This window comes from Antedon mediterranea, chromosome 2, assembly GCF_964355755.1.
Source record: "Antedon mediterranea chromosome 2, ecAntMedi1.1, whole genome shotgun sequence".
Lineage (NCBI taxonomy): Eukaryota > Metazoa > Echinodermata > Crinoidea > Comatulida > Antedonidae > Antedon > Antedon mediterranea.
The window spans coordinates 25379982-25407965 of NC_092671.1; the positions used below are offsets into that span (position 1 = coordinate 25379982).

At 33.5% G+C, this 27984-nt stretch overlaps 1 protein-coding gene across 2 annotated transcripts; it reads left to right on the forward strand.

The window, feature by feature from the left end:
• Window positions 1-4: 4 nt before the first annotated feature.
• LOC140040778 (2-oxoglutarate and iron-dependent oxygenase JMJD4-like) lies at window positions 5-27984 on the forward strand. Of its 2 annotated transcripts, none has more exons than XM_072086948.1 (7): window positions 5-57; window positions 5966-6303; window positions 8078-8243; window positions 11249-11389; window positions 18313-18580; window positions 24934-25077; window positions 26322-27984. In XM_072086948.1, the coding sequence occupies exons 2-7, from the start codon at window positions 6087-6089 to the stop codon at window positions 27009-27011; spliced, it is 1626 nt and encodes a 541-aa protein (XP_071943049.1). In that variant the 5' UTR covers window positions 5-57; window positions 5966-6086; the 3' UTR covers window positions 27012-27984. The 2 variants fall into 2 exon arrangements, with proteins under 2 accessions (XP_071943049.1, XP_071943050.1); XM_072086949.1 differs by lacking the exon at window positions 5-57 and adding an exon at window positions 4162-4176.

Here is a 27984-nt window from a genome sequence, read left to right on the forward strand (position 1 = left end):
GCTAGGCCTAGTTGTAAACTTTTCAATCTTTTCCAGAGGGAGAGAGAGGAGAGAGAGGCAAGTTGAAACTTCAATTTGAATATATCATCCACTTTATCGTAATTTAAAAAATAAGGCAGGCCTAGGCTAAAGCTGTTCGGAGATACCGCCTATCTAACCTATCTAGCCTACGCTGTCTAGCTAGGTAGTAGTAGCCTAGCCTACTGGGCCTAGGCCTATAGATATAGGCCTACGAATTACGATCATCTCGGTGGCGTTTCATTTCGGTCGCGTGTCAATTTTCAACAATATCGATCGTGGTGTATGGCGCGTCAATTATGCATAAAGCATACGAAAATGGATGCTATTGTAGGATTGAGACTTAACTGTCCGATTTAACTCTCTTTCAGCACTAAACTTATTATGCTAATAATAAATAAAAGATTAAATAAATAGATAAATTAAATAACGTCTGTAGATGTAAATAGAGGTAAACATTGTTAATAAATAAAATATTAAATACATAGGCCTAGATAAATTAAATAACGTTTGTAGATTTAAATAAAAAGGTTTTAATTTGAATGATGAATGTAAACATTTGTATATGCGTTTTTGTTTTAAAAATGAAAGGATTGAATTGAAAAACAGTGTGAAACGAGTTTGTTTTAAATTACATTAACGTATCTATGTTTTGTTTTTAAATATATGTAAATATTTGTGTATATGTTTTTGTTTTAAAAATAAAAAGATTGAATGATCATTGACAAAAGTGTAAAGTGAGTTTGTATGTTATTTTTCCCGTCAGAAACAAATAGAATATTTACAAAATATATCAAAATATAATGCTTATAAAAACATTTAAAAAAAAGTTAAACTAATATTAATAACATACTGTTTTTAAAATATTTATTTAAATATAATGATTATTATATAAAATCATTTTTAAATAAACACCCTAAAAATAATAGAGACTACACTTCGATCTTTAATTAGAGCTTACAGTGTACAGTACAGTCAACTCTCCCAATACCGGACACCTTTGGGCCAGCCAAATAAGTCTGGTTTTCCGGAAAGTCTGGTATTCGGAATGTGTTTTTAATGGTAAATATAAATTTGGGACCTTTTGGTCCTCAAAAAAAGTCTGGTATTGGGAGAGTTTCTGGTTTTCAGAGAGTCCGGTATTGGGAGAGTTGACTGTACTGCATTGAGCGGCGTTCCATAGAAATCGCCGGAAGTTCGATTTACCGGAAGGGCGACCGAAATGAAACGCGACCGAGATGATCCGATACCAGGCCTACTAGCCTAGCTAGTAGTAGTAGTAGAGAGGCCTATTAAGTATTATAGGCCTACCAATCAATCAATCGTTCGATTTATATAGCGCCATTCCAACATTATTGCTCATGGCTCTGTAAAAAATCAGAAAAGGTGAGTTTTGAGTAGTGACTTTAATAAAGTGACTCAATAATGATGTGTGTTTAATGTTCAAGGGTAGGTGGTTCCAGAGCCTAGCCTAGCCTAGGTCCAGCAACACTGAAAGTCCGATCTCCCCAACTATGTTTGCTCCTTGGAATGTCCAGTAGCACCTGATGACTAGATCTTAGTTCTCGCTTTCCCTTCTTGACTGCCAACAATTCTGAGAGATATTTTGGAGTGCAACTATTTAGGCATCGGAACACCAGCAGCAGGATCTTAAATTTAACACGTGACTCCATGGGTAGCCAATTTAACTCTTTGAACAATGGTGTGACGTGATCATACTTCTTGGCACACATCACCAAGCGAGCTGCCCAATTTTGCACCTTCTGGAGAGTCCGCAACTGCTTCTTTGGCAGACCATACAGCAGGGAATACCCTACTACCCTACTACTACTAGTACTAGGCTAGCTAGTTAGGCCTAGCTAGCTAGGCTACTCTACTACTCTAGTTAGTTAGCCTAGGCCAAACCTAAAATACTAGGTAGCTAGGCCCTAACTTCTAACTAGGCCTAGATAGTAGGCCTATAACTACTACTAGCTAACTAGGCTAGCTAGGTAGTAGTAAGTAGACTTCCATGCACAGCCACATGTTAAGGAATATGAATCTCTTTATGATTTTAATATGGTTCGAAATGATATTACACAACAACGATTAGACAGCAACTGTGCAAGAGTCCAACTAATAAAATCGGAATGATCAATTAATTGAACATTTACAGCATAAGGCCCATACACTAGGACGATAACGATCGACGATAAATAGACAAATGTGCATTTTTAATACATAAACCAAAAGAAATATAAACAATTCCTTTGATGAAAATTATATTTTCACACGTCCAATCAAATGACGTCAAGATTAGTAAGACCAATAATATCGTGACAATACAGCGATTTTATTGTTTTTATTTATCATGACGTCATTTGATTGGAATTTGAAAAACATTATTTTTATCAAAGACAGCATAAATGATTATCCTATAGGTCTATAACGAAAACCTTTCTAATTTCTTTTGGTTTATGTAAAAAAAATGCATGCTATATATTTATCGTCCGTCGTTATCGTCATAGTGTAATTAAGCCTTTATACAAAAAAAAAATAAATTGATTACGAAGTTACATGTCATTTTCACCTATCACCAAAAAACTAACCTTTTCAACACTAATTGTTACGAAGCCAATTTATGTTATATATTTCATTAAAACTGAACTTTACGGTAAATGAAGAGTAAGTATCAGTTATCTAGTTATATTATTCATATTAACAGTTAATATGAATAATATAACTAGTAGGTCTATGAACTTGCGTCCAGACACAGAACTGTGACATTAGTATCATAAATGTTGAAACCACTTATAAAACCTTTTTTTAAAGAAAATATAATTGTGTTAGGAGAAGGCTAATAAACAAATAGATAATGTGCAAACCTTTTTCTGGATTAATTAATGGAGCAGGCGTTCCTAATAATCTGCTGCTGCTACCTAGACTGATTGTTCACCTTCTGACGATAATTGATTGGACCCCCCCCACGGCATCTGATAACCAAAAAAAAATTTACCAGGACTGTTTCAATGATTTAATATCTGACGGCGTATTATTATAACATTGGCCTAGATTGACAGTCAAAAGAAAGTCAATGTAAATACCTCCCTTTATGTTGACAGAGCCAAAATAAAGTTTTGACCATTATCGAATGATTATTTGACAGTGACCTATTATAATACCGGCCTGGTTGACAGCAAAAACGAAGTTATTATTTATTGAACAAGATTTTACAGATTTCCGTCTACATCTCAATAATACTGTATTATCAGCAAAGGCTTTCATATAGACTCTCTTCTCCCAGACGTTTTTTAGGTCCAGCAGCTACCTATAAATTATAGTCGAGTTTCCAAATTCACAAGCGCGAAAATCTGTATCTGAATGGACCATGGATGGTAGAGATGTGGATTGTGGTGTGTTTTATTGAGTAGATTATTTAAGTAAGGTTTTTTTAAACATCGTATCGATATCAGCAGAAGCAGGTTCACTTATGGTACAGTTATGTGTGCTTTTCTCCTTTGCCTCGTACGGTGTGCACCAACACCTCCCCCCACCCCCATATTTTGTGCCACTGTCTCTTTTCATGGTGCCTAATCTTTCAGTTACTTGGTGCAGCACATTCTCCTCTACTGCACTGCTGCTACTTAAGTTCTACTTTTACTCATTATCCGTTACATGATCACATTATCAGGTACAAAAGATAAGACAGCACTTTACACATATTTCAAAATTGTTAGGCCTATTTCAAAATCATACTATAATTACTAAGAAGCATGCAGTATTTGCACAATCTGTTCTGTCATGCAAATCCTCCAGTGCATGTTAAGTTAGAACTCTCCTCTGATAATTCGATAAACCACTATTAAAGCTTAGGTACAGGCATGAATTTTAAATACAATATCTTGTTAATTGCACACAAATCAAATATTTGTTACAGAAATCAAGACGAAAAAACATGAATTTCCCTTTAAATGGTCAACTACAAAATTCGGCAAAATTCTGCTATAAAAACCAGGAGACTTTTTTTCAGGTTGTTACAACTCCCTGGTTTAACCTAATGTAATAACATGTCTGGTGACTCCCTAGAAGGTGACAAAAGATGGTAGATATACGGTGGATAATTTTTGATAGCATGAAAATAAAACTGAAGTTAAATAAAAATACCAGAAGTTATTTACGGTAATTTATTATAACTTAACTGTTTATTTTTCATAGTTTTTTAAAAATGCCTCTCTATTTACAACATTTGTGTACAAAAGAATAGAGATTTTACTGTGTATTTTGAACTGGTTCACACAATAACCCCTGTATCAGGGGGATTACCACCTATCTGATAGGACACATAGCCTGGGTGCAGAACAATTATTATACACATTTGCGGGAAAAAAGTATAGGAAAATTTTTTTTTGGTTTTTCTAATAGAGTATATCATATAGAATGTCAGAAAAAAAATCCCCATCCCAGGGTCTTGGGGAAAATTTTTTATGGCACTTTTAAATTTTGGCCTATATAACACACACAAATTCCTATTAACATACACAAATACCTATATATAGGGGATAGGGAAAATCAATTAACAGTTTTTGTTACTTGCAGTTGTGTTTTAATGATTAAAATTAGTAGAGGCTTACTTTAATAACTACTTCTCATAGTAGTTGATGAATCAAGTCGATACGATGACATCATCATGCCAGAATCCAATATGGCGTCCGATTTGGCGGGAAAAACAGGGTATTGCTAAACCCCCGCAAACCCCTGGAAACCTAAAAAAAAAAACATAGAAAACCCCACCGAACCGACATAAAAGTGATTGAATCATGGAGTGTACACCCCACTGGGTATGTCCATGTAAAAAAAATTAAAATTTCTACTGTTAACTACTTATTTTTGGGATAAAACGTCATTTTTTGGTTAAAAATTAGCAATCATTTTTTACCAAAAAATGATGTTTTACCCCAAAAATAAGTAGTTAACAGTAGAAATTTTATTTTTTTAAAACATGGATATACCCAGTGGGTCGTACACTACATGATTCAATCACTTTTATTATGTTGGTTCGGTGGGGTTTGCTATGTTTTTTTGGAGGTTTGCAGGGTTTAGCAATCATTTTTGACCAAAAAATGATGTTTTGCCCCAAAAATAAGTAGTTAACAGTAGAAATTTAATTTTTTTTTTTTCATGGATATACCCAGTGGGTCGTACACTACATGATTCAATCACTTTTATGTTGGTTCGGTGGGGGTTTGCTATGTTATTTTGGAGGTTTCCAGGGGTTTGCGGGGGTTTAGCAATACCCTGTTTTTTCCGCCAAATTGGACGCCATATTGGATTCTGGCATGATGATGTCATTGTTATCGACTCGATTTATCAACTACTATGAGAAGTAGTTATTAAAGTAAGCCTCAGCTAATTTTAATAATCATAACACAACTCCAAGTTAAAAAAACCGTGAATTGGTTTTCCCTATCCCCTATATATAGGTATTTGTGTGTGTTAATAGGCATTTGTGTGTGTTATATAGGCCAAAATTTAAAAGTGCCGTAAAAAATTTTCCCCAAGACCCTGGGATGGGGATTTTTTTTCTGACATTCTATATGGTATACTCTATCAGAAAAAAAAGAAAAAAATTTTCCTATACTTTTTTCCCGCAAAATTTGTACTGCACCCAGGCTAACATTGCCTAAAGACATAAAATAAAATAAAATAAATAAATAAAATAAACTATCCTCCCACTGATAAGGAAGTGCTTATTTTCAACAAGCTTGTGTAACACAAATAAAATCACAAAATTATGAAACATAGGTGAAACTATAGATCGATGATTATTGGAATGTATAACTATAATCAATAGAAATATTTTGCCTGCACCTGGCCTTTAAATACAATAATGTCCTTTGTAGTACAGTATATCCCATCATACTGTTACTGCTACTTACATATTGATACAGTACTTCTTGTGTTTTTCTAGGAAACGGGGAATATCAGGAAATATGAGCAAGAGAAGTGAACACTAATAAACCTAAATTTAGGCTTATACCATGTACTACAGTACTGTCTGAATCAAGAGTACTCTACATGTGGCCAAAATAATGACCAATCAGGATGGTGAACACGGAGCGTGCTCACAAAGATCTGACAATCTCCCCGTTCTTGATGACAGCATCTCATATGATGAGTTCTTTGAGAAGTTTATGATTGCCAATCAACCTTGCTTGTTCAAAGGTACTATTAACCAATGGCGAAGCATAAAGGAATGGGTGGACAGTAATGGCAGGCCAAATTTTCAATACTTATCCCAACATTTTGGTATGTACATACCTATCTTTATACTGTACTACAATTTTAGAATGCTTGTTACAGAGTGCCATGGTTTCTTTCAATTTATTTAATTCCTAATTAATTTAATTATTAAAAGAAACCTTCCCTACAATTTGTGACGTTTTGTAAAAATAATACATTACTTTAAAAACATTAAACCAGGTCATTCCTTGTCTTAAATGTACGTTTTATGGTAAATTATGATAAAAAGTGAGAAACAATGCTCTACCTAAGTAGCTCGTGGCGAATGACCTCTCGTGGATGGTCTTTAGGCCTAGCCTAGCTAGGCTTAGTTTGTAGGCCTAGCTGGTAAACATCAGTAACGTACGAACATCGTACGCTAGTTATATACCTAGCCCGACGTTGTATAGTTGACAAGTTAGGAGAGTCTTCCATTTGTTTTGGCCTCACGATCGATCGAAAATTGTGTGAATTACAGAAGAAAAAAAAATATCAATGCGCACGCAATGCATTTTGGGATTTATAACGGGCCGCTACAATTATTAGAATCAACTTATTTTTCACATTTTTAATCGTTTAAAGACGAAAAAAATTATCGCAATAGGACCATATAGTATTATTTTTACATTAAATATAGTTTGTGATCTTAAATTAGATCTAAAAAACGTAAGGAAGGGGTCTTTAAGCAAGAGACTAAATCTTTGGTGATACAAAGCGGTAAGCAGTATCTGATCTACTATGAAAATAACTTTAAAATGTCTTAGTTTACTTTATAAATCCAGAGAGTCTCTGATAGATTATTTTTAATGGTGAGCCTACTACTGGAAGTACTTGACATTGCTAATATGTTTTTAGTTCCAGTTTGGCTGGAGCCTTTTTAATTCTGTTAAATCATTGTTAGCAAAGTCACTTCTAGGGTAATAACAGTCAACCAATATCAGACTCTCTGAAAACCATAAACTTTTCCAAAAAATGATCCTTCTTGATGTCCAATTATTTTTCACCAATAAAAATGCATATCACATTTCTTGAAAACCATCCATGTTTTTGGTATTGGGAAATTTCTTGATACCTTACAACTAGTGACTACTTTTTTCATAAAGCACTGTAATATGATATTTTGTTACTAATGAATCTTTCCAATTAAAAAAATTGATACAGTATGCATCATGTTTACACAAATGATATGTAACTACTGTACAATCAATGCAAACAGTGTAGAATCTCTGCTATGACTGACATACCTTTTTATCTTTACAATCTCAAACCACTATTAATGACACATAATGCATATTTTCACTGGAATGTAGTCAATCTTTCAACTTGACATGGTAGGCTAAGCATAGTATAATGTTACCTCCATTGTAATTAATAAGCATTTATTATTTGTATGCACATAATATTATTATTAAAACTAGTAACAGTACAAATTATGTTAATTGAAAATAGACAATTTCTAGCATTCTCTAATTAGAACGCTTCAACCCAATTCACTTTTGAATTTTGTTTGATCTTCCGATTTATTACACGTGTTGATACATGCATAGCAAATCGTTAGAAATCTCGGGAGAAAAGTATATTTGATTACTATGATTGGTCAGTTTAATACCAGGGCAATACATGCACGGGCAATTCTCGGGAAATCTCAGAAAAAAATCAAGCCTCTCGTGGGTGTGTTTTTTCCTAGAAAATTGTTTTCCTGGTTACAAGTTGTTACTTTTGTTAGGTGTGAAAAGGGTATTAAGTCATACAGTAATACTCTTTTCAATAACACACTTTTGCAAATTGTCATTTTTTCTAGGTGATACCACAGTTCCAGTTTCCAACTGTGGGAAAGAACAGTATGGTTCTCAACCAAAAGCAGACATGCTAATGAGGGACTTTATCAAATACTGGCAGGAATATATTGAAGAAGATTACAATGAGAACAAAAGATGTCTCTATCTTAAAGATTGGCATTTCACCAAGTAGGTTTCTGAGAGGGTACACTAGCTTCAATGCTTTAAATTCGCATTGTTTATTATGAAATTATACAAATCAAAACAACATTGATATAAAAAAAACAAGTGTTAATTTTTATGGACCGCATTTCTGCTAAGTTTGCCCTTCCTAAAAATGTTTCAAAATCAGTGGGGTCGTTGAAAACTGATAACATTACCCGACAACATTTAAGATTCTACAGTTTTACTTGATCCAAGGTCAAAGGTGATCAATAATAATAACCATCATTTTGCTTTATAAAGCTAAAAGTTGTAATTTATTGATAATTGCTAGTATAAAATAATCTTAAACAGGCCCGGCAGTAGTTATTTACACAATTGATTGTTTTTCAAATACACAAACAATTTGGGTAAAGTACATAAGTACTCGGGGTACCCGAGTCTAGGACTTACTCATTTTCTCCTCCTCTTCTTCCCCCATCTGGACACTATTGAGTAAAAAGTGCGATTTTTAAAGTACTACTCCTCCCTTATTCGTTGTAGTATTGAGCTGGGATTTGGCATGAATATGCTACAGGGACATGTCCTCAAAGCTATAGAGCCGGATTTTTAATTTTCAAACCGAATGCAGCCATATGACGTCTCGAAGATGGTACCATATAGCCGTATTTGGTAGGTCATTGATGTGTATGTGACGTCACATCCCGTCTTATGACGTCATTACAGCTTCATTTGCTGTACCCCGAGTATCGCACATTCATTAATTAATTTGTTTAATTAAGAAGCCACAATGTGTGACACACACCACAGCGTTATGTAGTTATATGCGGCTTCTTGGCGTAGTGGTTATCACGTCTACTTAACACGTAGAAGGTCCCTGGTTCAAGCCTGGGCAAAACTTTTTTTTTTTAACTTTATGGTGAAAAGTACTGTATACGCAATATGATATAAAATATCTTATTTTTGTTATTTCTTGAAATACTTATTTTATGTAATCGGTAATTATCACTTTTACACATGTTTATTTTGCTTTGTGCTTATTACCATATTTATTTGTAATTTAAATGGATTAAAAAACTTTGTGTAACCCACATTTTTGGTGTAAGAGGTTTTGTAGTGTAGTGGTTGTCAAGTCTGCATAACACGCAGAAGGCCGGTCCCCGGTTCGAGTCCACCTGGCGAAACCTATTTTTCTTAAACTTAATGGTGAAATATACTGTACACGTAATAATAGAGTATATCTCGTTTTATTACTCTGGGTACCTGAGTCTAGGACTCTCTCAACTTTTCCTCTTCTTCTTCCATCCGGACACTGTTGAGCAAAAAGTGCGATTTATAAAGTACTACTCCTCCCTTATTCGTTGTAGTATTGAGGTTGGATTTGGCATGAATATACCACAGGGACATGTCCTCAAAGCTAGAGCCGGATGCAGCCATGTGCACGTCTCGAAGATGGTACCGTATAGCCGTATTTGGTAGCGAAGTTATTGATGTGTATGTGACGTTACATCCGATCTTATGACGTCATTACAGCTTCTTTTGCTGTACCCCGAGTATCGCACATTCGTGCTTGTTTTTAACTATTTTACTATTAGTATTATTTTAGTAATTATTTAAAAAAATAAAAGAAATTTATATGAACAGTGACAGCGCCCTCTTGTATTAAAGTCTCAATACACACAGCAATTATAGTAGAAAACCTTTTATGTGCTTTTAGGTTAAAGATAACAACTTTAGAGCGTAAGGGCCCCCATGTGTTGTGGTATTAAGGAAAGCCCTTATACAAGCTTTTTATTGAATTCCAGTTTCATTATGTTGAATTTAAAATATTTTAAGTGACCACTCATTTAAGAGAATGGAATTGAAATGAAAGCCTATTTCTCTTTGTGATGGGATAAATGATATTGCATATAATCGTGTAATAGTATATAAATCATATAGGAGGGGGTGGGGGTAAATGTACCTCCCTTAACCACACCCACCCTCCTCCTTCCCCGGCAAAATAAAAAAAAATTATAAAAGTTATTAAATTATAAGGGCCAACAATTTTGAATAAGGGCAACCATCCTTTAAGTTCAACTGGCCCTTCCAGCCCTGGTTATACAGTAATTGTTTATTTTTCACATTTTTTGTTTGTTTTATTTATTATTCATTCACATCCTGTTGAAAAATAATGGTCTTTTCTCACTTAATTTAACCTTTATTTACCTATAATAGACCAACATGTATAATCATACAATTAAAGGTCAAAACTTCTATAATAAATGTATCGTCACTTGCATGATAAGTGATTATTTCTGAGAGCATTCAATCAGACGTCGGTAAATGAGATGATGATGTGGTATCCAAGATTGATTGTGGTAGTAAACTTGAATACAAGACAACTGTTTATCCCTTCATTAGTAGGTGAATTAAGAGTGCTGGACTTGTAGTCGGCATTTGTCTTTTGTTAATGAGACTGCATCATTAATCTTACAAGGGCCATATAAACTTAGAATGTCTTATTTTATAGAATTCTTGTGACCTTTCCCAATTCTGCTTTATGATAATGACAGATAGATTAATTCATTACTTTCATTCATTAATGATGCTTTCAAAATTTTCTTCTTGATTTTATTATTGAAGTTTTGCATTAGTAATATACTGTAATTGTCCAGTCAGTCTAGAGATATTTAGAGGAAACCCACCACCAATTGCAATAATAATAATAATATGTCGATCTTATAATAATGCAACTAAAGCACTTCACATTATTACCCCAGTAATGTTTTGGATTAAACACGTCTGGAAACATACTCACATGATGTTACAGTCAGTAATCAACGCAGTTGTGTTTTGACCAGATACTAATTTGTACACCTACAGTAGGAGGAGAGACTAGGTGGCATAGCATTACAAGAAAAGAGACTTATGTACGTTATCCTCTTGTAAAGCATATTCCACTGCCAAACAGTAACATCGTGCAGCTCACTAATTATCTGTTTTTTCTGTAACATTTCAATTTGCCTTCAACTTTATATTTTCCTTTATAGGATATTTCCTGACTATAATGCTTATGAAACACCTGTGTATTTTACGTCTGACTGGTTGAATGAATTCTGGGATTGTACAAGGCAAGACAGCAAATCATGTGACGATTATCGCTTTGTTTATATGGGCCCAAAAAATTCATGGTAAGTTTCTATAGTATTGTTCAAATATGAAATTGTATTGAATTACAAAGTATTGATCTTGTTGAGTGCATTGCTTGCCCATCAAAAATAAATGTCATACTAAAAAGCACCCATGTTCATGAAAATAATGCCATGGCTATGAATGTATAAGAATGGTGCTGAATTTGAGAAACTGGATGGTACCATCTAGTTCGTGCCCACAGATGGTTCTCGAATACATAGTAATTTCAGCATAAAAAAACTGGCGATTTCAAATGTACGTACGGCAGAACTTAAAAAAATATTTGTTTACAGAAACAAATAAATAGACACAATGATTTATGTAGTCAACCAAAATTAGCACCTAGAAACTTGTCACAAAATGAGTCCAAATTTTTTATTTGGACTCATTTAAACAAACCCAATTTGTGTTTTGTATCTAACATTAGGGTTGGGGATGAGGATAGGTACAAAGAGGAACAATTTTTAAATATATTTTTTATATTAAATTATTCTTTGTATTTCTTTATTATCCACTCAGTAACGAAATATTTTTTTTTTATAGGCCTATAAATAATATACCACTAAATAGAGTAAAACATTTCCGATTTAATACTTTGTTAAAACTGTCCGACTGTCTCATAGTCGATTGAAATAGTAAAGTACATTTAAAGACCACTACTACGTTTATATTTTTGTAATTATTAATTAATACAAACGTTGAGAAGCAACTGTCAGTAATAAAATATTATATTGTTATGTGTTTATAATCTAAAAGTATGCGCTACCCACACTCACAGTAATAAAGTTTATTAGTATATTTGTTTATATTACTAACAGTACCAACACACTTTTGATTCAAATGGCGATCAAAAGTGGTTAATACAGTACCTATTTGCAGTATTGTATAGCATTACAATACTATTTATGTTTATTCTCCAAGGGTCCATACATTTACCTACTTGTGTTAAACCATGGAGGTATGTAAGTATGGTTAAACCAAATAATTTGGAATGTTCCATTCATTGCAAATCAATACATTTGTATAAACGTATATTAAATCTATCAAAATAGTATTTTTTAAAGAAAATCGATCTGTCTTCAACATTATGATGCTGTACTCGAGCTGTTCAACCGGTTTTCAGCCATTAAAAACATTATCGTAGGAGGAGATAGGAAAATGCGAAGCATCCTCGTATTATTGTATGCAGGTATTTTTCACGATGGACATGCAGTAGACAGTGTATACCACGTTCGGGAAAACACCCCTATTTGGGGCAAATCGTTGAACCTAAATTCGATTTAATTGTCAATAACTAATTATCTAACTTAATTTAATTAGTAAACAGGGTTACATCAGGTGGTTAAAATCAGTATCGAAAGTACGAACCAACTTTATATACCATCGAGTAAACATTCTAGAAGTAATGCGCGATTTACCGAATTTTGCCCTTACGTAAATTTATATATAGATGAAGCTTTGGGTTTCTTTTTCTGCCATTAATGAGCCATTCTATCTTTGCAACAGGATTGTCGTTAGCTGTCATAAACACCATAAAACATAATATAAAATAAGATGATAAAGATGGGCATTGCTTGTAGGAGACAAGCATTTCTAATTTGTGTAATTAGTTATAAAAATAATAAATTTATTTTTATTTTTTAAATTTTTCTGATATTAAAAATGTACATTGTGATATAACAATTAAAATGATTATTTTAGACTGATTAAAATAATATTGCAATTTCTTTATGGCAGTGAATAACAAAGTGATATTGTTTGTCAACATGTCGCTGATATCAGTAATGACCGGGAGGCGGTCCGGATCATGGGATGACACTAAGTGTCAATTCCATGAAGATGTTTCAAATCAAGAGAAAGTACCCATGTTCATGAAAATGATGCCTTTGCTATGATTGTCTGATTTGGGAAATTAAACTCTGGTGACTATTCTCTGTGAGATGATATGGCACTTCCTTTCTTTGCAGCAGGAGTGTTGTTCAGCTTAAAGATGTCAAATAGTGTATTTACTTACAGACTGAACCAAGGTCTTTCTTTCACCATTATAATGTACAAGAACATTTCTTATAGCGATATCATATGTGAACGATCCTACAGTATGTGCTTGCATTATTTGGACTGCCCCTGCTATTTCTAGTGCTATGTGGAGACCACCTGAAAGAATAAGTTGTGAGTTTTCAGATTAGATGGCTTTAAATAGAGTCACAAACTCAACGCGCTCTGGATGTCCAACATACTAAATATTCTTTTCTTTGAATAAAGCTTTCTTGCAAATTGTTTACATGAAAGATCATCTGCTTTCTCTCCAAGTATAACTAAATACTTGTACATCAATTGCTTAAAGGGCTATCTGAAGAATTTAGTCGATTTAACGATACTTCTCCGTTGCTGGAAACTTTATCAGAGTCATCTGAGAAATATAAACAATGAGATTTCTTTTATAAATAATATCATTGCTGGAAAAATTTAAAAGTTTACTTGTAATGGGTATAAATATTCCACTGCTTTCATTGGAAGATTTGTTGGTAAGAATCAAGAGATGATCAGGCAGGATTAAGTTGTTAAGCTGAAACTAAGAGAAAGTCGGCCAATGTCATAGTACAAGGCCATTCTTCAAGTATAGCCCAATGTTTCGCTATGCTGGCCAGTGCTCTGGTACGAGGTACACAAGATTTCTTTCCAATCTCTGGTGAATGAATCTTCCGAAGTCATGATGTCGCCATCATAAACATTCATATCAATAAGGGCCAATTCTGCTTTTTCATTTTCTGGTAAGGTGATAATGATTACTTAAGAAATTGTGATTCAATTGGTGCATAGAGCATTTTGAAGGCAAGTGATGTTATGATAATGTCGGACCGATATTGTGCTGGCAATGGTTGGCACAAAGATCATAATTTCAAAATTGGTCTGTTATGGTTGACAATTATGTAAATTACAACACACCAGTTTTTATGAACTGCTCCCATATACCATCATGATCATAGTGGGAGATGGCAGAGAGATTAAATCTCCATTCTGTTGTATTTTGTGATAGCCATTCTTTAAATGGGGTCTTGTATGTCATTTAAGCACGAGTAAAGTGTTGGCAGTATGTACAATTTCAATCTGGATGGCTCTTGGGGCTAAACATGTAAACAATAAACCATATCTCTCAACCAGACTCCTTCCTCGCAAATCCTTAAAAGGCTTGAACATCCATCTTTTGGCAGAGAGGCCAACTTTTGTAGCTGCTTAGATAGATCTGACTGCAATTGTGATCAATCATGGAACATTTTCATTCGAGACCACCTTTAGTGGGCTGTATGGTAGGCAACTACATTCCAAAGCAACAATCCAATGTCTTAATCCTAACTGCAACCTGGTCCCTTATTACTGTAGGTGATTCCATCTGTCAATGTCACTTTGAAAGCACCCATGTCCACGAAAATGATGCCAAAGATATGATTGTCTGATTTGGGAAATTAAACTCTGGTGACTGTTCTCTGTGAGAGAATATGGCACATCCTTTTTTTGCAGCAGGAGTGTTGTTCAGCTTAAACATGTCAAATGTCCTGTGTGCTTGCATTATTTGAACTGCCCCTGCTATTTCTAGTGCTATGTGGAGACCACCTGAAAGAATAAGTTGTGAGTTTTCAGATTAGATGGCTTTAAATAGAGTCACAAACTCAACATGCTTTGGATGTCCAACATACTGGATGACGATTCTTTTTAAATTTAAAATTTAATAAAGCTTTCTTGCAAATTCTAAAAGGACATTCTGCTTTCTCTTCAAGTGTAACTAAATACTTGTTCATCAATTGCTTAGATTTGCCTCAACAGGAGGGCTATTTTGAAGAATCTAGTCGATTAAACGATACTTCGCCGAAGCTGGAACCTTTTTCAGTGTCATCTTCTGGTTTATTTTCAAGATTTATAAATAATATCATTGATGGAAAAGTTAAAAATTTACCTGTAATGGGTATAAATCTTCCGCTGCTTTCATTGGAAGATTTGTTGGTAAAATGGAATCCAACATCAAGAGATGATCAGGCAGGATTAAGTTGTCCAGTAGATGTTAACATTCCTTACAAGTTGTACACGTTTAATACTAGGCCGCCTATTAATTAATTAATGAAACACTGAAACTAAGATTAAAAAAGTCGGCCAGTGTCATAGTACAAGGCACACATGATGTCTTGCACTTGTCAGCACTCTTTAAAACCAACCTTCACAATGATCAATTCCAACCTTGGAATAGGTAACTTTGGATCAAATGTGTACCAAAGATCTCTTGGACTCCTCATCTAACCTCAACGAACACATGTACTTCAGCAACTTCAGTAAGTCCCTAACAACCTAGTTACAGCTCATTCTATCACTTTGTGGATTAACTCTGTAAATTCTTTTTACGAATAAGATATCTTTTTATGCTATCTTTGAAAAATGTCTTTTTGCTGTTAGTACTGGATCTGGTGACATAACCCCATTGGGTCATTACCGAACTCATTACGGACAAGTGTCTTCTGGTCCATAGATATTGTTGTCAAGATAGCTTAACTCACTTCATTCTCTTAGTCACACTTTATACATAGCGTATGTTCACTGGGTATAATTCTCCGAGCCGAGCAATATTATTATTTGTTGGACGTGTTGAAGTATAAAGTTGAGTGTTCAGGTTTTACTTAGTTGAGTGTTCAGGTTTTACTTAGTTGAGTGTTCCGATTTTACTTAGTTGAGTGTTCGAGTTTTACTTATGTTGAGTGTTCCGATTTTACTTAGTTGAGTGTTCAGGTTTTACTTATGTTGAGTGTTCGGGTTTTACTTAGTTGAGTGTTCAGGTTTTACTTAGTTGAGTGTTCAGGTTTTACTTAGTTGAGTGTTCAGGTTTTACTTAGTTGAGTGTTCAGGTTTTACTTAGTTGAGTGTTCAGGTTTTTAACTTAGTTGATTGTTGAGGTTTTACTTAGTTGAGGGTTCTGCATCCTCTGGAAACATTCTTCATATAGCGTTGTAATTTATGCTAAGCCTATATAAATACTTTCCTTAGGCTATCCTGAAGGAAGATAATTATGCCAAGACGTAGGTGTCCCCGAGAGCAGTATTCAGGGGTAGTCTAGTTGTCCAACCCTACAAGAATAAGGTCACAGCATGCAATGAAGTATCGTTTACCTCAAAATGGACCTGGGTAAGCCTAATTTTAAGAAGTCATTATATTTAAACGTTTGGTTTGCACAAATAACCGGCAAAAAATATGTTAAATTATAAAGAATTTTGTTAGCGATGCTTACCTTTTGAATTTCATGAAGTGAATGAGTTGATGACCATGACTGTCGCCACAACAATGTGTTGCTAAGCGTAGATAGAACACGCACTTGCCGCGCGCATTATGGGACTATATCACCTTCTTTGAACGCCGTCGTAAAATGGGAATAGTTTTCTTTTAATTCATTTTGTGAATACGGTATGTATAACCACTGTATTCCAACGGCTCAGCTGTCTATTTTTTGCTTTTTCTTAAAATGTATTATTTTTTAAAGAAATAATGACTTCTTCCTCTTTCCTTTGGTGAAAATGAGCGTGAATATCTTTAAAATGTTCGAAATGAAATCGCACAATGAAACGCACACGTATTGCAATCCCATAATTCTTTTTGAAATGTATTACGCGCTGGCAAAATCCCGCGGATTGACAAGCCATATATCTTTATTAGAGTTCAGGCGACATTATAGTTCGTAAATTTTTATTTGATTTGACTTTGATTTAGCTATCAGAATTGAACAATACATAATGCAAACAACGATTTAAAATGTAGCACAATAAAAAAAACTTTGATTGGAATTGTTCATTCATTTCTTTTTTTTTCGTAGTGTAAGGCATGCAAAACATACAAAAGAAAACAAATTCACCGTACCACATCTTTTACAAAAACAACCTAAACAATCATAGAATTTGCACGTATTTTCATTAAAATCTTGCAATCAGTCATTAAAATTTGACAAAAAATATTATCTATGGCCGTGTTTTTCTCCGCAGGCGAAAATTAACCGATAAAGTTCCTGTGGAAACTGGGTTTAACCGATTTCGCTGTAGAAAAATTAACCGATAATTATCGCATTCAAATCAGATAATTATTGGATACAATTGACAATTTTGAACATTTGACCTGAAAAAAATTGTGATAATAATTGATAATGCGCACTTTATTTGATTGGTTAAATAATTAATCAAAAATTTGTGTTATACTGCTGCGGCAACACGGCATTAATTATTAAAAACATTAACATTCTGAGAATTGTAATAAACAACTTCGCAAGGATTGGGTGCATTGGACCCTACATCTGGTAATAGTAAATAAATAGTAATACACTAACAATTTCAGTACCTGTACGATTTTGGTTGTAGTCTTTTGGTGATTTTAGTACAGGTTAAGTGCAGCCATTTATTTCAGACTAAACATAGTCCTCTTTTAAGATTACTATTAATAGTCCCCTGAACAAGATCCAAGGTTTAGTCCAGAATAAAGATAGTTCTCCTTTAAAAGAATACCGCTTTAAGATAGCCCTGGACAAAATCCCAGGTTTAGTCCAGTACTAAAGTAACTCATCAAAGAATAATTAGGGCCTAGAAGTTTTGAAATGGCGCAGAGGACCGAACAATGTAAACAAAGGTGTTGTTTACTATCGAGGCTAATTGAATGTTTGGGATCACATTGTGAATATTCATCCATCTCAGGGTTATCATGTTTGGGAGTCAGTGATGTGCGGAAATGTTGGGAATATGGACTGCTGTAGACATATATGTGGGCCAAAATGCTCTGGTACAGAGAATTTGTTCAGAGTGTTCAAATAGCCCTGTAAGATTGAGATGTGACAAAATAAAGTTTCTCCAAAATTGGAAATTGGGTACTTTTTATTGACTTTAAATTTCTGTTTTGAATTCAGGACTCCGTTGCATGCGGATGTGTTCCGATCTTTCAGTTGGTCGGCTAATATTTGTGGCAGTAAACGTTGGCTCATTTATCCTCCTGGCGAAGAGGAATTTCTCAGGGATAAGTATGGCAACCTACCATTTGATGTCACTTCATCTGAAATGAATGACAAGACAAAGTTTCCAAAATTGTCTCAACTTAAGCAGTGCATTGAAGTGATTCAGAGAGCCGGGGAAGTAATATTCATTCCAAGTGGTTGGCATCACCAAGTGTTCAATTTAGTAAGTAATTGTTCAAGCTCGTAGAAATTGTTATTATGGATGACATGAGTGATGTTCTACCTACCAGTGCCAATGTCTCCTTGACAAGATGGTCCTGCATATATTTTGCCCTTAGAGCTAGTTAAAACATCCCTCCTACTGTAATAGGTCACAAAACGAAGAAACTATCACAAAGTTCCTGATATAGAACTGTTCGGCCATTACTCACTTTTAGGCACGTAATTCAAACAAACCTATTAACGTCAGACAAATCTATTTTGTTTCTTCTTGAATTAATCAACAGAATACTTGTTACTAGAATACTGAAAAATCTTACTAGAATACTGAAAAATCTTACTAGAATACTAGAAAATGTTACTTGAATACTGAAAAATCTTACTAGAATACTAGAAAATGTTACTTGAATACTGGAAAATGTTACTAGAATACTAGAAAATGTTACTTGAATACTGAAAAATCTTACTAGAATACTGGAAAATGTTACTTGAATACTAGAAAATGTTACTTGAATACTAGAAAATGTTACTTGAATACTAGAAAATGTTACTTGAATACTGAAAAATCTTACTAGAATACTAGAAAATGTTACTTGAATACTAGAAAATGTTACTTGAATACTGAAAAATCTTACTAGAATACTGGAAAATGTTACTTGAATACTAGAAAATGTTACTTGAATACTGAAAAATCTTACTAGAATACTAGAAAATGTTACTTGAATACTAGAAAATGTTACTTGAATACTAGAAAATGTTTTTTAAATACTAGAAAATGCTAGTAAAACAGGAAATTTTTTCTAGGATCGAGTATTTAACTTCCTATTTTAGTCGGTAAGTTGAGCACTGGTTTACAAATCAAACACATGTTGCGTGTTGTATTGAAATGTTTTCAAATTCTAACGCTCGTATTCTGAAAGTGACCTTTAGTCCTAGTTCGAAATACTAACTTATGTTTGATTTAAGAATACGTGCGTCGGAAGTCTAAAGCCTCGATCGCACTGGTATAGACTTAGCCAAGTCGTCGGCTAAATTGACTAAACCTAGCTAGCGTATAAAGTTTAAAAATACATTGTGCTTACTAATTTCCATCTAGTAGAATTTGAATACTAAAAAAAATTACAAGAGAAGAAATGTTTAATTGATTACATGATTGAGCAATGATTACATTTACTATACGATGACTGAGCTGTAGTAATTAGCACACGATGAACTTTGATGATAACTTTATGAACAAATCATTCATTGATTAACCAATGGATAGGAGAAGAGACAGATACATAACGTCTTGTGAAGTAGTATTCGCTTATTGCTATAGACAAGTTAATTTGCATGTTTGCACTTACTGACAGTAGATGAGGATACCCATGATAGATAATTAAAGGTTTAAAATCAATAAATTCAGGATTGATGTTGCATCCATCAATATTAACACCTCGCGTAGTTTACGTGTTAAAGAAAATTACCTTTTCTTTACAGCCTTTTCAGACAATAAATATAAATCAAGAAGGATTGTGTTACTAAGTTTAATTAACATTACCAGTCCTTGTTGACAAATAGCTCGTAACAACATTGGAGTTTTAATATAAGATATAATTAGAACACACTGCCTTACATTTTTTACTTAGTTGTCCCTTTTCGCAGAGATTAATTATAACACATACCAGTATAGTTTGTAGGCCTTTGAGTAAATTGAAATTGTACATAGAAGCCACACATTTTAATTTATTAGTTAATTAATAAATGATAATGTTTTACCGCTGTTAAATACTTTTATTAGACTTTTAGAATGATTTGTCTTCGAGGAGAGTGCTTAAGGTCCACTCTTACAAAATGTCACTGGTTAACTATGTTACTCTTTTCTTAAATCTGTTGAAGCCTTGCACTACAGTATGTGACATTTAAAAAAAATAAATCTTTTATTGAAAGTGTTCTCACTATTATATTAGTATTGTTTTGTTGTTTATCGGGACCACATGTAAGGATAAGTTAAAATGCCAACGTATTGTGCTTCACATATTATTGGAGCAGAGCTCAATTGAATCCATTTTTGATAAGAGAAACACTTTCAATTATACAGGAATCAACTCATCCAATTCACTATGTTTTTGAAGTTCTTAGCAGCGACAGAAGCTTCCGGTCAATAACCTCTCATATAAATAAGTTTCGTATTAGTTTTTATCTGTGTCATTTGATCACTGAATGTTAGTAGGCCTACTTCAAGCGTTTACATCAGTTCTGACCATTTTAACTACTGTCACAAATTGCTCTATTATGGAGTTTCACTCTAAGCAACGTGTGGAATTATAACTCGTTTACAATAAGACGATTTTGCTAATAGCTCGGCAATAAATAATAAGACAATTTTACTGCGGTACCCGGCAGATCCAATTTCACATTATGTTAGTTTCTTTTTCTTTTTTAAAAAAGAAAACCCGTATTCTAAACCTATTTTCTTCTATTTCTTTATTATTTACTTCTGTATTAAATGTTACATTGTTTTATTTGAGGTATTACGTACCGTACGATATTATCAAACTATTGTACTTTTTTCTCTCTTGTGGGTATCGCTGAAGCGTATATACGGAGAATGAGCAATCTACGATTTTCCTGCATGCAACATTTATTAATGTTTTCTATGCCATAACTTACGGGTATCTTTTGTGTTCGTCATAATTATCTAAGTCCGGACAACCGGAAAGGTTTATTTAACTACATGCTAACATGTTTATTGCTATTTGGATATTTAAATATTAATTATTACTTTTTACACAATTTATTTACTAACAAACTGTTCGCGTCAACTACCGGGGGCGTTGTTGACACGTTTTCACGAAGGATAGTTGAATAATATACAAATAATGAATGTTTATTTGTGTACAAATAATGGCATGAGGTGAATGTGTTGAAATATAACCTTTCATCATTCAACAAATGCCATTTATTTGTACCATTAAACTCTTAAACATTGATTGAAAAAGTAAAATTTATAATATTAAATATTATATTGATTTGAATTTTATAAACACACCTACTGTAGTTTTAATTATGTAAATAGACGACCAAACAATCCTAGGCCTAGCCTAATACTAACAGGCCTAGCTAGGCTAGAAATCCAGTGATACCATTACGAAACTTCGACAGGCAATTTGAACTCATCTGCTAGGCTAATTCTGTTTTTTCCCCAACAATTCCACATCTTGTAGGGATGTCCCCGTTAATTAATCAAAATCATACAAACGATCTAAATCTAATTTAAATGCCTTTTTGGTCTAAAATTAGTACATATCTCTCTAAAAATGTACTTCTTCCATCGCGAAACCAGTAATAACATTCAATCTTCGTGGCGGAAGTAAAAAAGGCCATATACATGGCTGCAGTCGCGTGCTCAAGTTAGTGTTTACTGACCAACCGACCAACCGACCGACATAGTGAGCTATAGAATCGCGTTGCACGCGACTAAAAATAGGTCACGCAACTAAAAATAGGTGACGAGAAAAGATTTTTTTTTCCTACACGAAAAAAAGTACTATTGAACGACAGTTCAATAGTACGTACTATTGCACGCCATGTGAACCACAATCATTCAATCAAATAATAGGAATTATATTAGGTGTAATATAATATTTCAATATTTAAACTTGTTTCTGGTAGAAAAAAAAATTAAATTTAACATTGTAGCCTATTAATAACATGTATTTATATTTATTTATATCATAAAAAACATTACTTTATTTACTAGGCATAGAATAGTATGCGGCAATGACAAGGAATAGACCATGCTGGTAATGCATTGTTGATTTTTGTTGTTGCTGTTCAGCCTTTATTTGTGAACTAATTTAGCATGGTAGTGGTAAAATAAATGAATAGAATTCACGTATACTAACTTATATAATATTATATGACAGATACTCTACGCAACAACCATAATGATACAATATGATGTGTCAAAATGTTCCTTTTTAGCACATTATAAAGTTACAATTTTCTTAATTTTAATAATGTAATGTATTTATTATGTATAACCCTGACAGTAATGCGATAAATTTCATAATTTTACTTCTGGCAATCCAACCAATTGGAAATGTCTGCATACAGGATGTTTAAAAAAAAAGAAATATTTTTAGTCTGTCATACTTATTAGGATGTATCTATATATAAATTATGGTTAATTCTGACATAGGCGAGCACAATGGAAAATAGTGGCTATATCCATTTTAGTTTTTTGTTTATTTTCGGACCGCGCGTGTGAAGGTACAGTAGTTAAAAAATAAAAATTATACTGCAATTTAATATTAAGGTCAAATTAAATATACGCCACAAAGCATCGGAGTACTGTATATTGTGGGGAATATTATAAAATTACATAGGGAGATCTAATGATTAGACCTTTTGTTTAAAATCGAGTGAAATCCCGATAGCCGAGTTTATTGAGTAAGCTGACAGGAATAACTGTGGGCTATCTGTGTCCCGTTAAGACCGGGATGCGATATTTCATGTGAAAGATAGCCGAACTACCTTCTAAAACGATTACAGTTCCTCTCTCTCTCGTCGTTCTACTCATATCTGAGTACTTGTGACCATTCTGATGAGGTGTCTCCATTCTTACAGTTCCTAGAAGGGAACAAATACTTATTGTACTTGACCAATCACAAGCGATGAATTATTCGAACTGTCGTTTTTCATTGGAAAAATCCCTTGCATTGCGTCGCTATTGGACCAAGCTTTACAGGTGAAGTATAGGCATACCGTCACCCACTAGAACGTAACGCAAGGACGTAAACGCAACGCAAGCGTTTTAACCAATGACAAGTGAAGTTATAGACAGTTAGCAATCACAAGCGAATAAGCCATCGCTTGTGATTGGTCAATTTACTTGCGTTGCGCTACGTCCTTGTGTAGCGTCGCTAGTGGGAACCACACTTAAGAACGCCGACATATTTTTCAAGATTTTACGGTGTGGGGAAGCATTGAACCACTTACGTACATTCATACAGTATGAAGTTTGCTTCATAAAAGCTAAAAATAATGTGTAATTACTACGCATGACATGCTGTATACCGTCAGATGAGTACTATATTCCCCTAGTAGTAGTAAACATTTACTATGATAGCATTAACGTTTTATTACGTTAATCTACCACAAGATAAACAAAATAATGTATTGTATGGATGTCTATTAATGTACATGCTAGGCGAATGTTACTTATGTCAATACTTGCTAATGGCCAAAGTAAACATGAATACATATATAAAAAAAACGTATTTCTATTTTTTCCCCAAACCATGCCATACTTGGAACAACAATAATGTATGCTCCATGGTAACAATACATTTATTTATTTTAACGATTTATTGTCTCCCAAAAACATGATAATGAAGAATAATGAAATTAGACTTTGAATATTTCCAGTTTCAGTATAAAATTTCACTTCCATATAAAAAAAAAATAATGATTTCACTTATAATAAGACAAACCTGCACAAAAACAACATTTAAGTTATCTGACAGATAATTTGACTATTTGCTTGAAATAACACCTTTTTCAGGTAATTTTTGTCTCTATGCAATTTTTTGTCGAAGTGAATAACCATTGTGTGAAAAATTTAAAGACCCCTTCCCTGCAATTTTGGACGTTTTTTAGAAAATAATACATATATATCACTTTAAAAACATTAAACCATGTCATTCCTTGTCTTAAATGTACGTTTTATGGTAAATTATGATAAAAAGTGAAAAACAATGCACTACCTAAGTAGCTCGCGGCGATCGACCTCGTGGACGGTCTTAGGCCTAGCCCAGCTAGGCTTAGTTTTGTAGGCCTAGCTGGTAAACATCAGTAACGTACGAACATCGTACGCTAGCTATATACCTAGCCTGACGTTGTATAGTTGCTGCATTAATTGTCTTTCTATTTTTGCCAGACTCCGTTGATACAAATTGGGGAAAACCCGGTATTTTCGCTGAAAAGTTAGGAGTCTTCCATTTGTTTTGGCCTCACGATCGATCGAAAAGTGGGCGAATTACAGTTGAAAAACAAAAATATCAATCCGCGCGCAATGCATTTTGGGATTTATGGCGGGCCGCTATAATTATTAGAATCGACTTATTTTTCACATTTTTAACCGTTTAAAGACGAAAAAAGTTATCGCAATAGGACCATATAGTATTATTTTTACATTAAATATAGTTTTTGATCTTAAATTAGAACTAAAAAACGTAGGGAATGGGGCTTTAAATGTTTTTTTATGTGGACAATATCTAATATATTATATAAGAATTAATAGTATAAAAGAAGGTTCTACTATTCTAAATAACAAAACATTTATAATAAATTGCTGTCTATTTAATATTTTAGGACGATACAATATCGATCAATCACAACTGGTTTAACGGCTGCAATGTCAATATAGTCTGGGAATTTTTGAAAAGCGAACTATTAGCGGTACAACGATCCATTTACGACTGCAAAGACATGGATGAATGGGACGAACAGTGCCAGGTATAGATTCGCAATTTATTTTATTTTCACCCTTTTTTGATAATGATTATGCTGCATTTGTATTTTTACCTCATTTTTATTGTAATGTACTGTCAGTATTTTATCCAATTTATGATATTGATAATTTTGGAGTTTTTTACAATGTTGTATCTGCTGTGTCAAGCAAGGAGAATTTCAAGCCATGTTATGTGATAGGCCACGATAAAGCTAATCTATTATATAACATGTGAGAATTAATAAATGTAGGTCGTAAATATTAAGTAACTTAAATAGAGAATCCATTAGGTTCATTGTGGGATTACAAAGTGTTGTCTAACGACTTGCATACTCCCATTCCTAGTGTACATTATTTGCTAGTGTGTTTATCTAAAATGTGCTGAAAATAAAGTTAACCCGAATATAGATGTCCTAAACACACTAAAATACTATTTCTTGCCGAATCATGCTGTAAGTATTTTAGTAATAATTATTTTGAAAGCATCGTCACAATGGATTTAAGTATATACTAACATCGTACATGATACTGCATGGGAATTCCCCGAAAATCCCTCGTTCAAAGTATACAGGATTCTGGATTGCAGTATTTTGTTTCGATTGCTCTATAATAATAATAATAATAATAGTTCATTCTTATATAGCGCATATTATAAGCAAGCTCTCAATGCGCTGAACATTAGTCATTTTTTGGGATCAAACACGTATGGAAACATACTCCCATAATGCAGCTAGTAATCAGCGCATTGTGTCTTGATCTAACCGGGTACCCAATTATACACCTGGGTGAAGAGAGAGGCAAACGTAAGTAAAGTATCTTGCCTAAGGATTCAAGCAATGCGGCGAGAGTTGGATTCAAACCTCGATCTCACGATCAGTAGTCGAACGTCCAACACACTGCGCCACACGCCCTCACTTAAAATGCATGGCACCATCTGAAAACAATTACTATCTTTGTAATAATCCCATGTTGCACTATATTACACGTGTGCGTGTGGCCCTATTCACCATTTACACTGACTAAGGGAAACATTTACCCTTAAAATCTCCTATCTAAGTGAATACAATTTAAGGGAAATACTTAAATATTTATTGAGTTAAGAGAAACACTTAATATTTAAGGGAAATATCACACTTAATGTGATTGGTGCACACATGAAATAGGCCGTTGCAATGACATGACATATGCCTAATGCTTTATTAAATCGTCATAAATTGTAATGACAACTGTATTTATTTATTGTTTTTAGCTTATAATGAAAGCCAATACTGGAATTGATTATGCAGAATTCGTTAACTTTCTCACAACTATCGCGAGACCAAGAATGCGATTAATTTTAGAAATCGTGATGCAACATGAATCGAGTTGGCCTAAGTTAGCTGTCAACCCTGAAATAGATCAACACGAAAACTGTATTGATGAAGATGACATACAAACTAAGCATTATTTACAAGTGAACCGCCCCATAGAGAACCATTCTGAGCACGTTTCTCCTGAGAACAATTTAGATTTGAAAGTTTTTGATAACATTATTCAAGCCAACGACAGCGGTTCTTACTCGGAAAATCAATCACAAAAATCGATCATTTTTAAAAGTAATTCTGCTGATAGATTACTGAAAGCGGAAGAAGAGAACATTTTGAAGTTAGAAATGAATAAAGGTCACGGTTGTAGAATTACATATAAACGTTCTAATGATGAAGTTGATTGCGAGATGACTTCTAAGATTGATCCGAGACGATGTTTACTGTCAAACGATCGGCGTCACCTTCTGTTTGATCTACTAAGATTGAAAGATGTTATGGATAAGCTTTTAATGGAACCAGAGTTTAAGTTTGTCAAACTTGAGAGATTGATTGTAAATCCAGTCGAGATTTTAGATAAAGTAAAAAGTATACTCGCAAAGGTAGAAAATTCGGGATTAAGCGTACGTTTATAAATCAAAGTGGTGTAATTTCTTAAGTTTTTTCAATGACTGCTTTTAGGATTGTACTATTCTAAAACTTCCTTTAAACGACCATTTTAGTTATTATTGTTTGTTTAATTGCTGTCTAAAAGGATAGCTGTAAGTACCTTCTTTAACAAATCGTTGTGACATTCGTTTCCTATTTGAAACTTAGTAATCAAATTTACATTGTTCAACGAATTATTATTACAGAATATAACATTTTCCAATTTAAAATCATGTAACTTTTCTAGTAAAAAATCATAATTACTTTTCTTCAAATATAAACTTATTATTCATATTGTCAACGTTTTAAAATCACGCAAGGAAATTGGGCAAATATATTTGTGACTCCATTTCGTACTGTTACCAAGGCCAAGATAAATACTTTCAATTTCGGTTTTCGCACCGTCAGTTGGGTACTAATAGACTTCTTTTTTAATGGGTATAGCAGATATCAACTTGGTGCTTTTTGCCACACAGAAATAGAGACAATAGAACACTTATTTTGGTCATACAATGTAACCTCAAGTTTTATTTTAGATTGCGAACAACTATTCTTTGGGAGACAGTTTGTCCTCTCAAAGGAAGAGTTGTTTTTTGGTAAAGCACAAGATACCATAACCCAGTAAACATGAGTTCTATTCTACATTGTAAACAATACATTTTTAACTGTAAGGTGAATATTAAGAGACCAGACTCTAATGTATTTTTTTTCACAAATTGTTGACAAAAGGCCTAGATTAGGCCATAAAAAGTACAATATTAATTAACATACACTTAGAGTAGTTAAATATATAAGCATATAAATCAATTCATGAAATGAATTAATAACTTGCTTAACATAGAGATATTATTGTTCACTGTAAAATCTCAATGAATTAACTAAGTTAATGATTAAATATTGATTTTTAATTTGTTATAGATCAATTATGTCCATGAATATTTTAATTTTAATGAATATTTA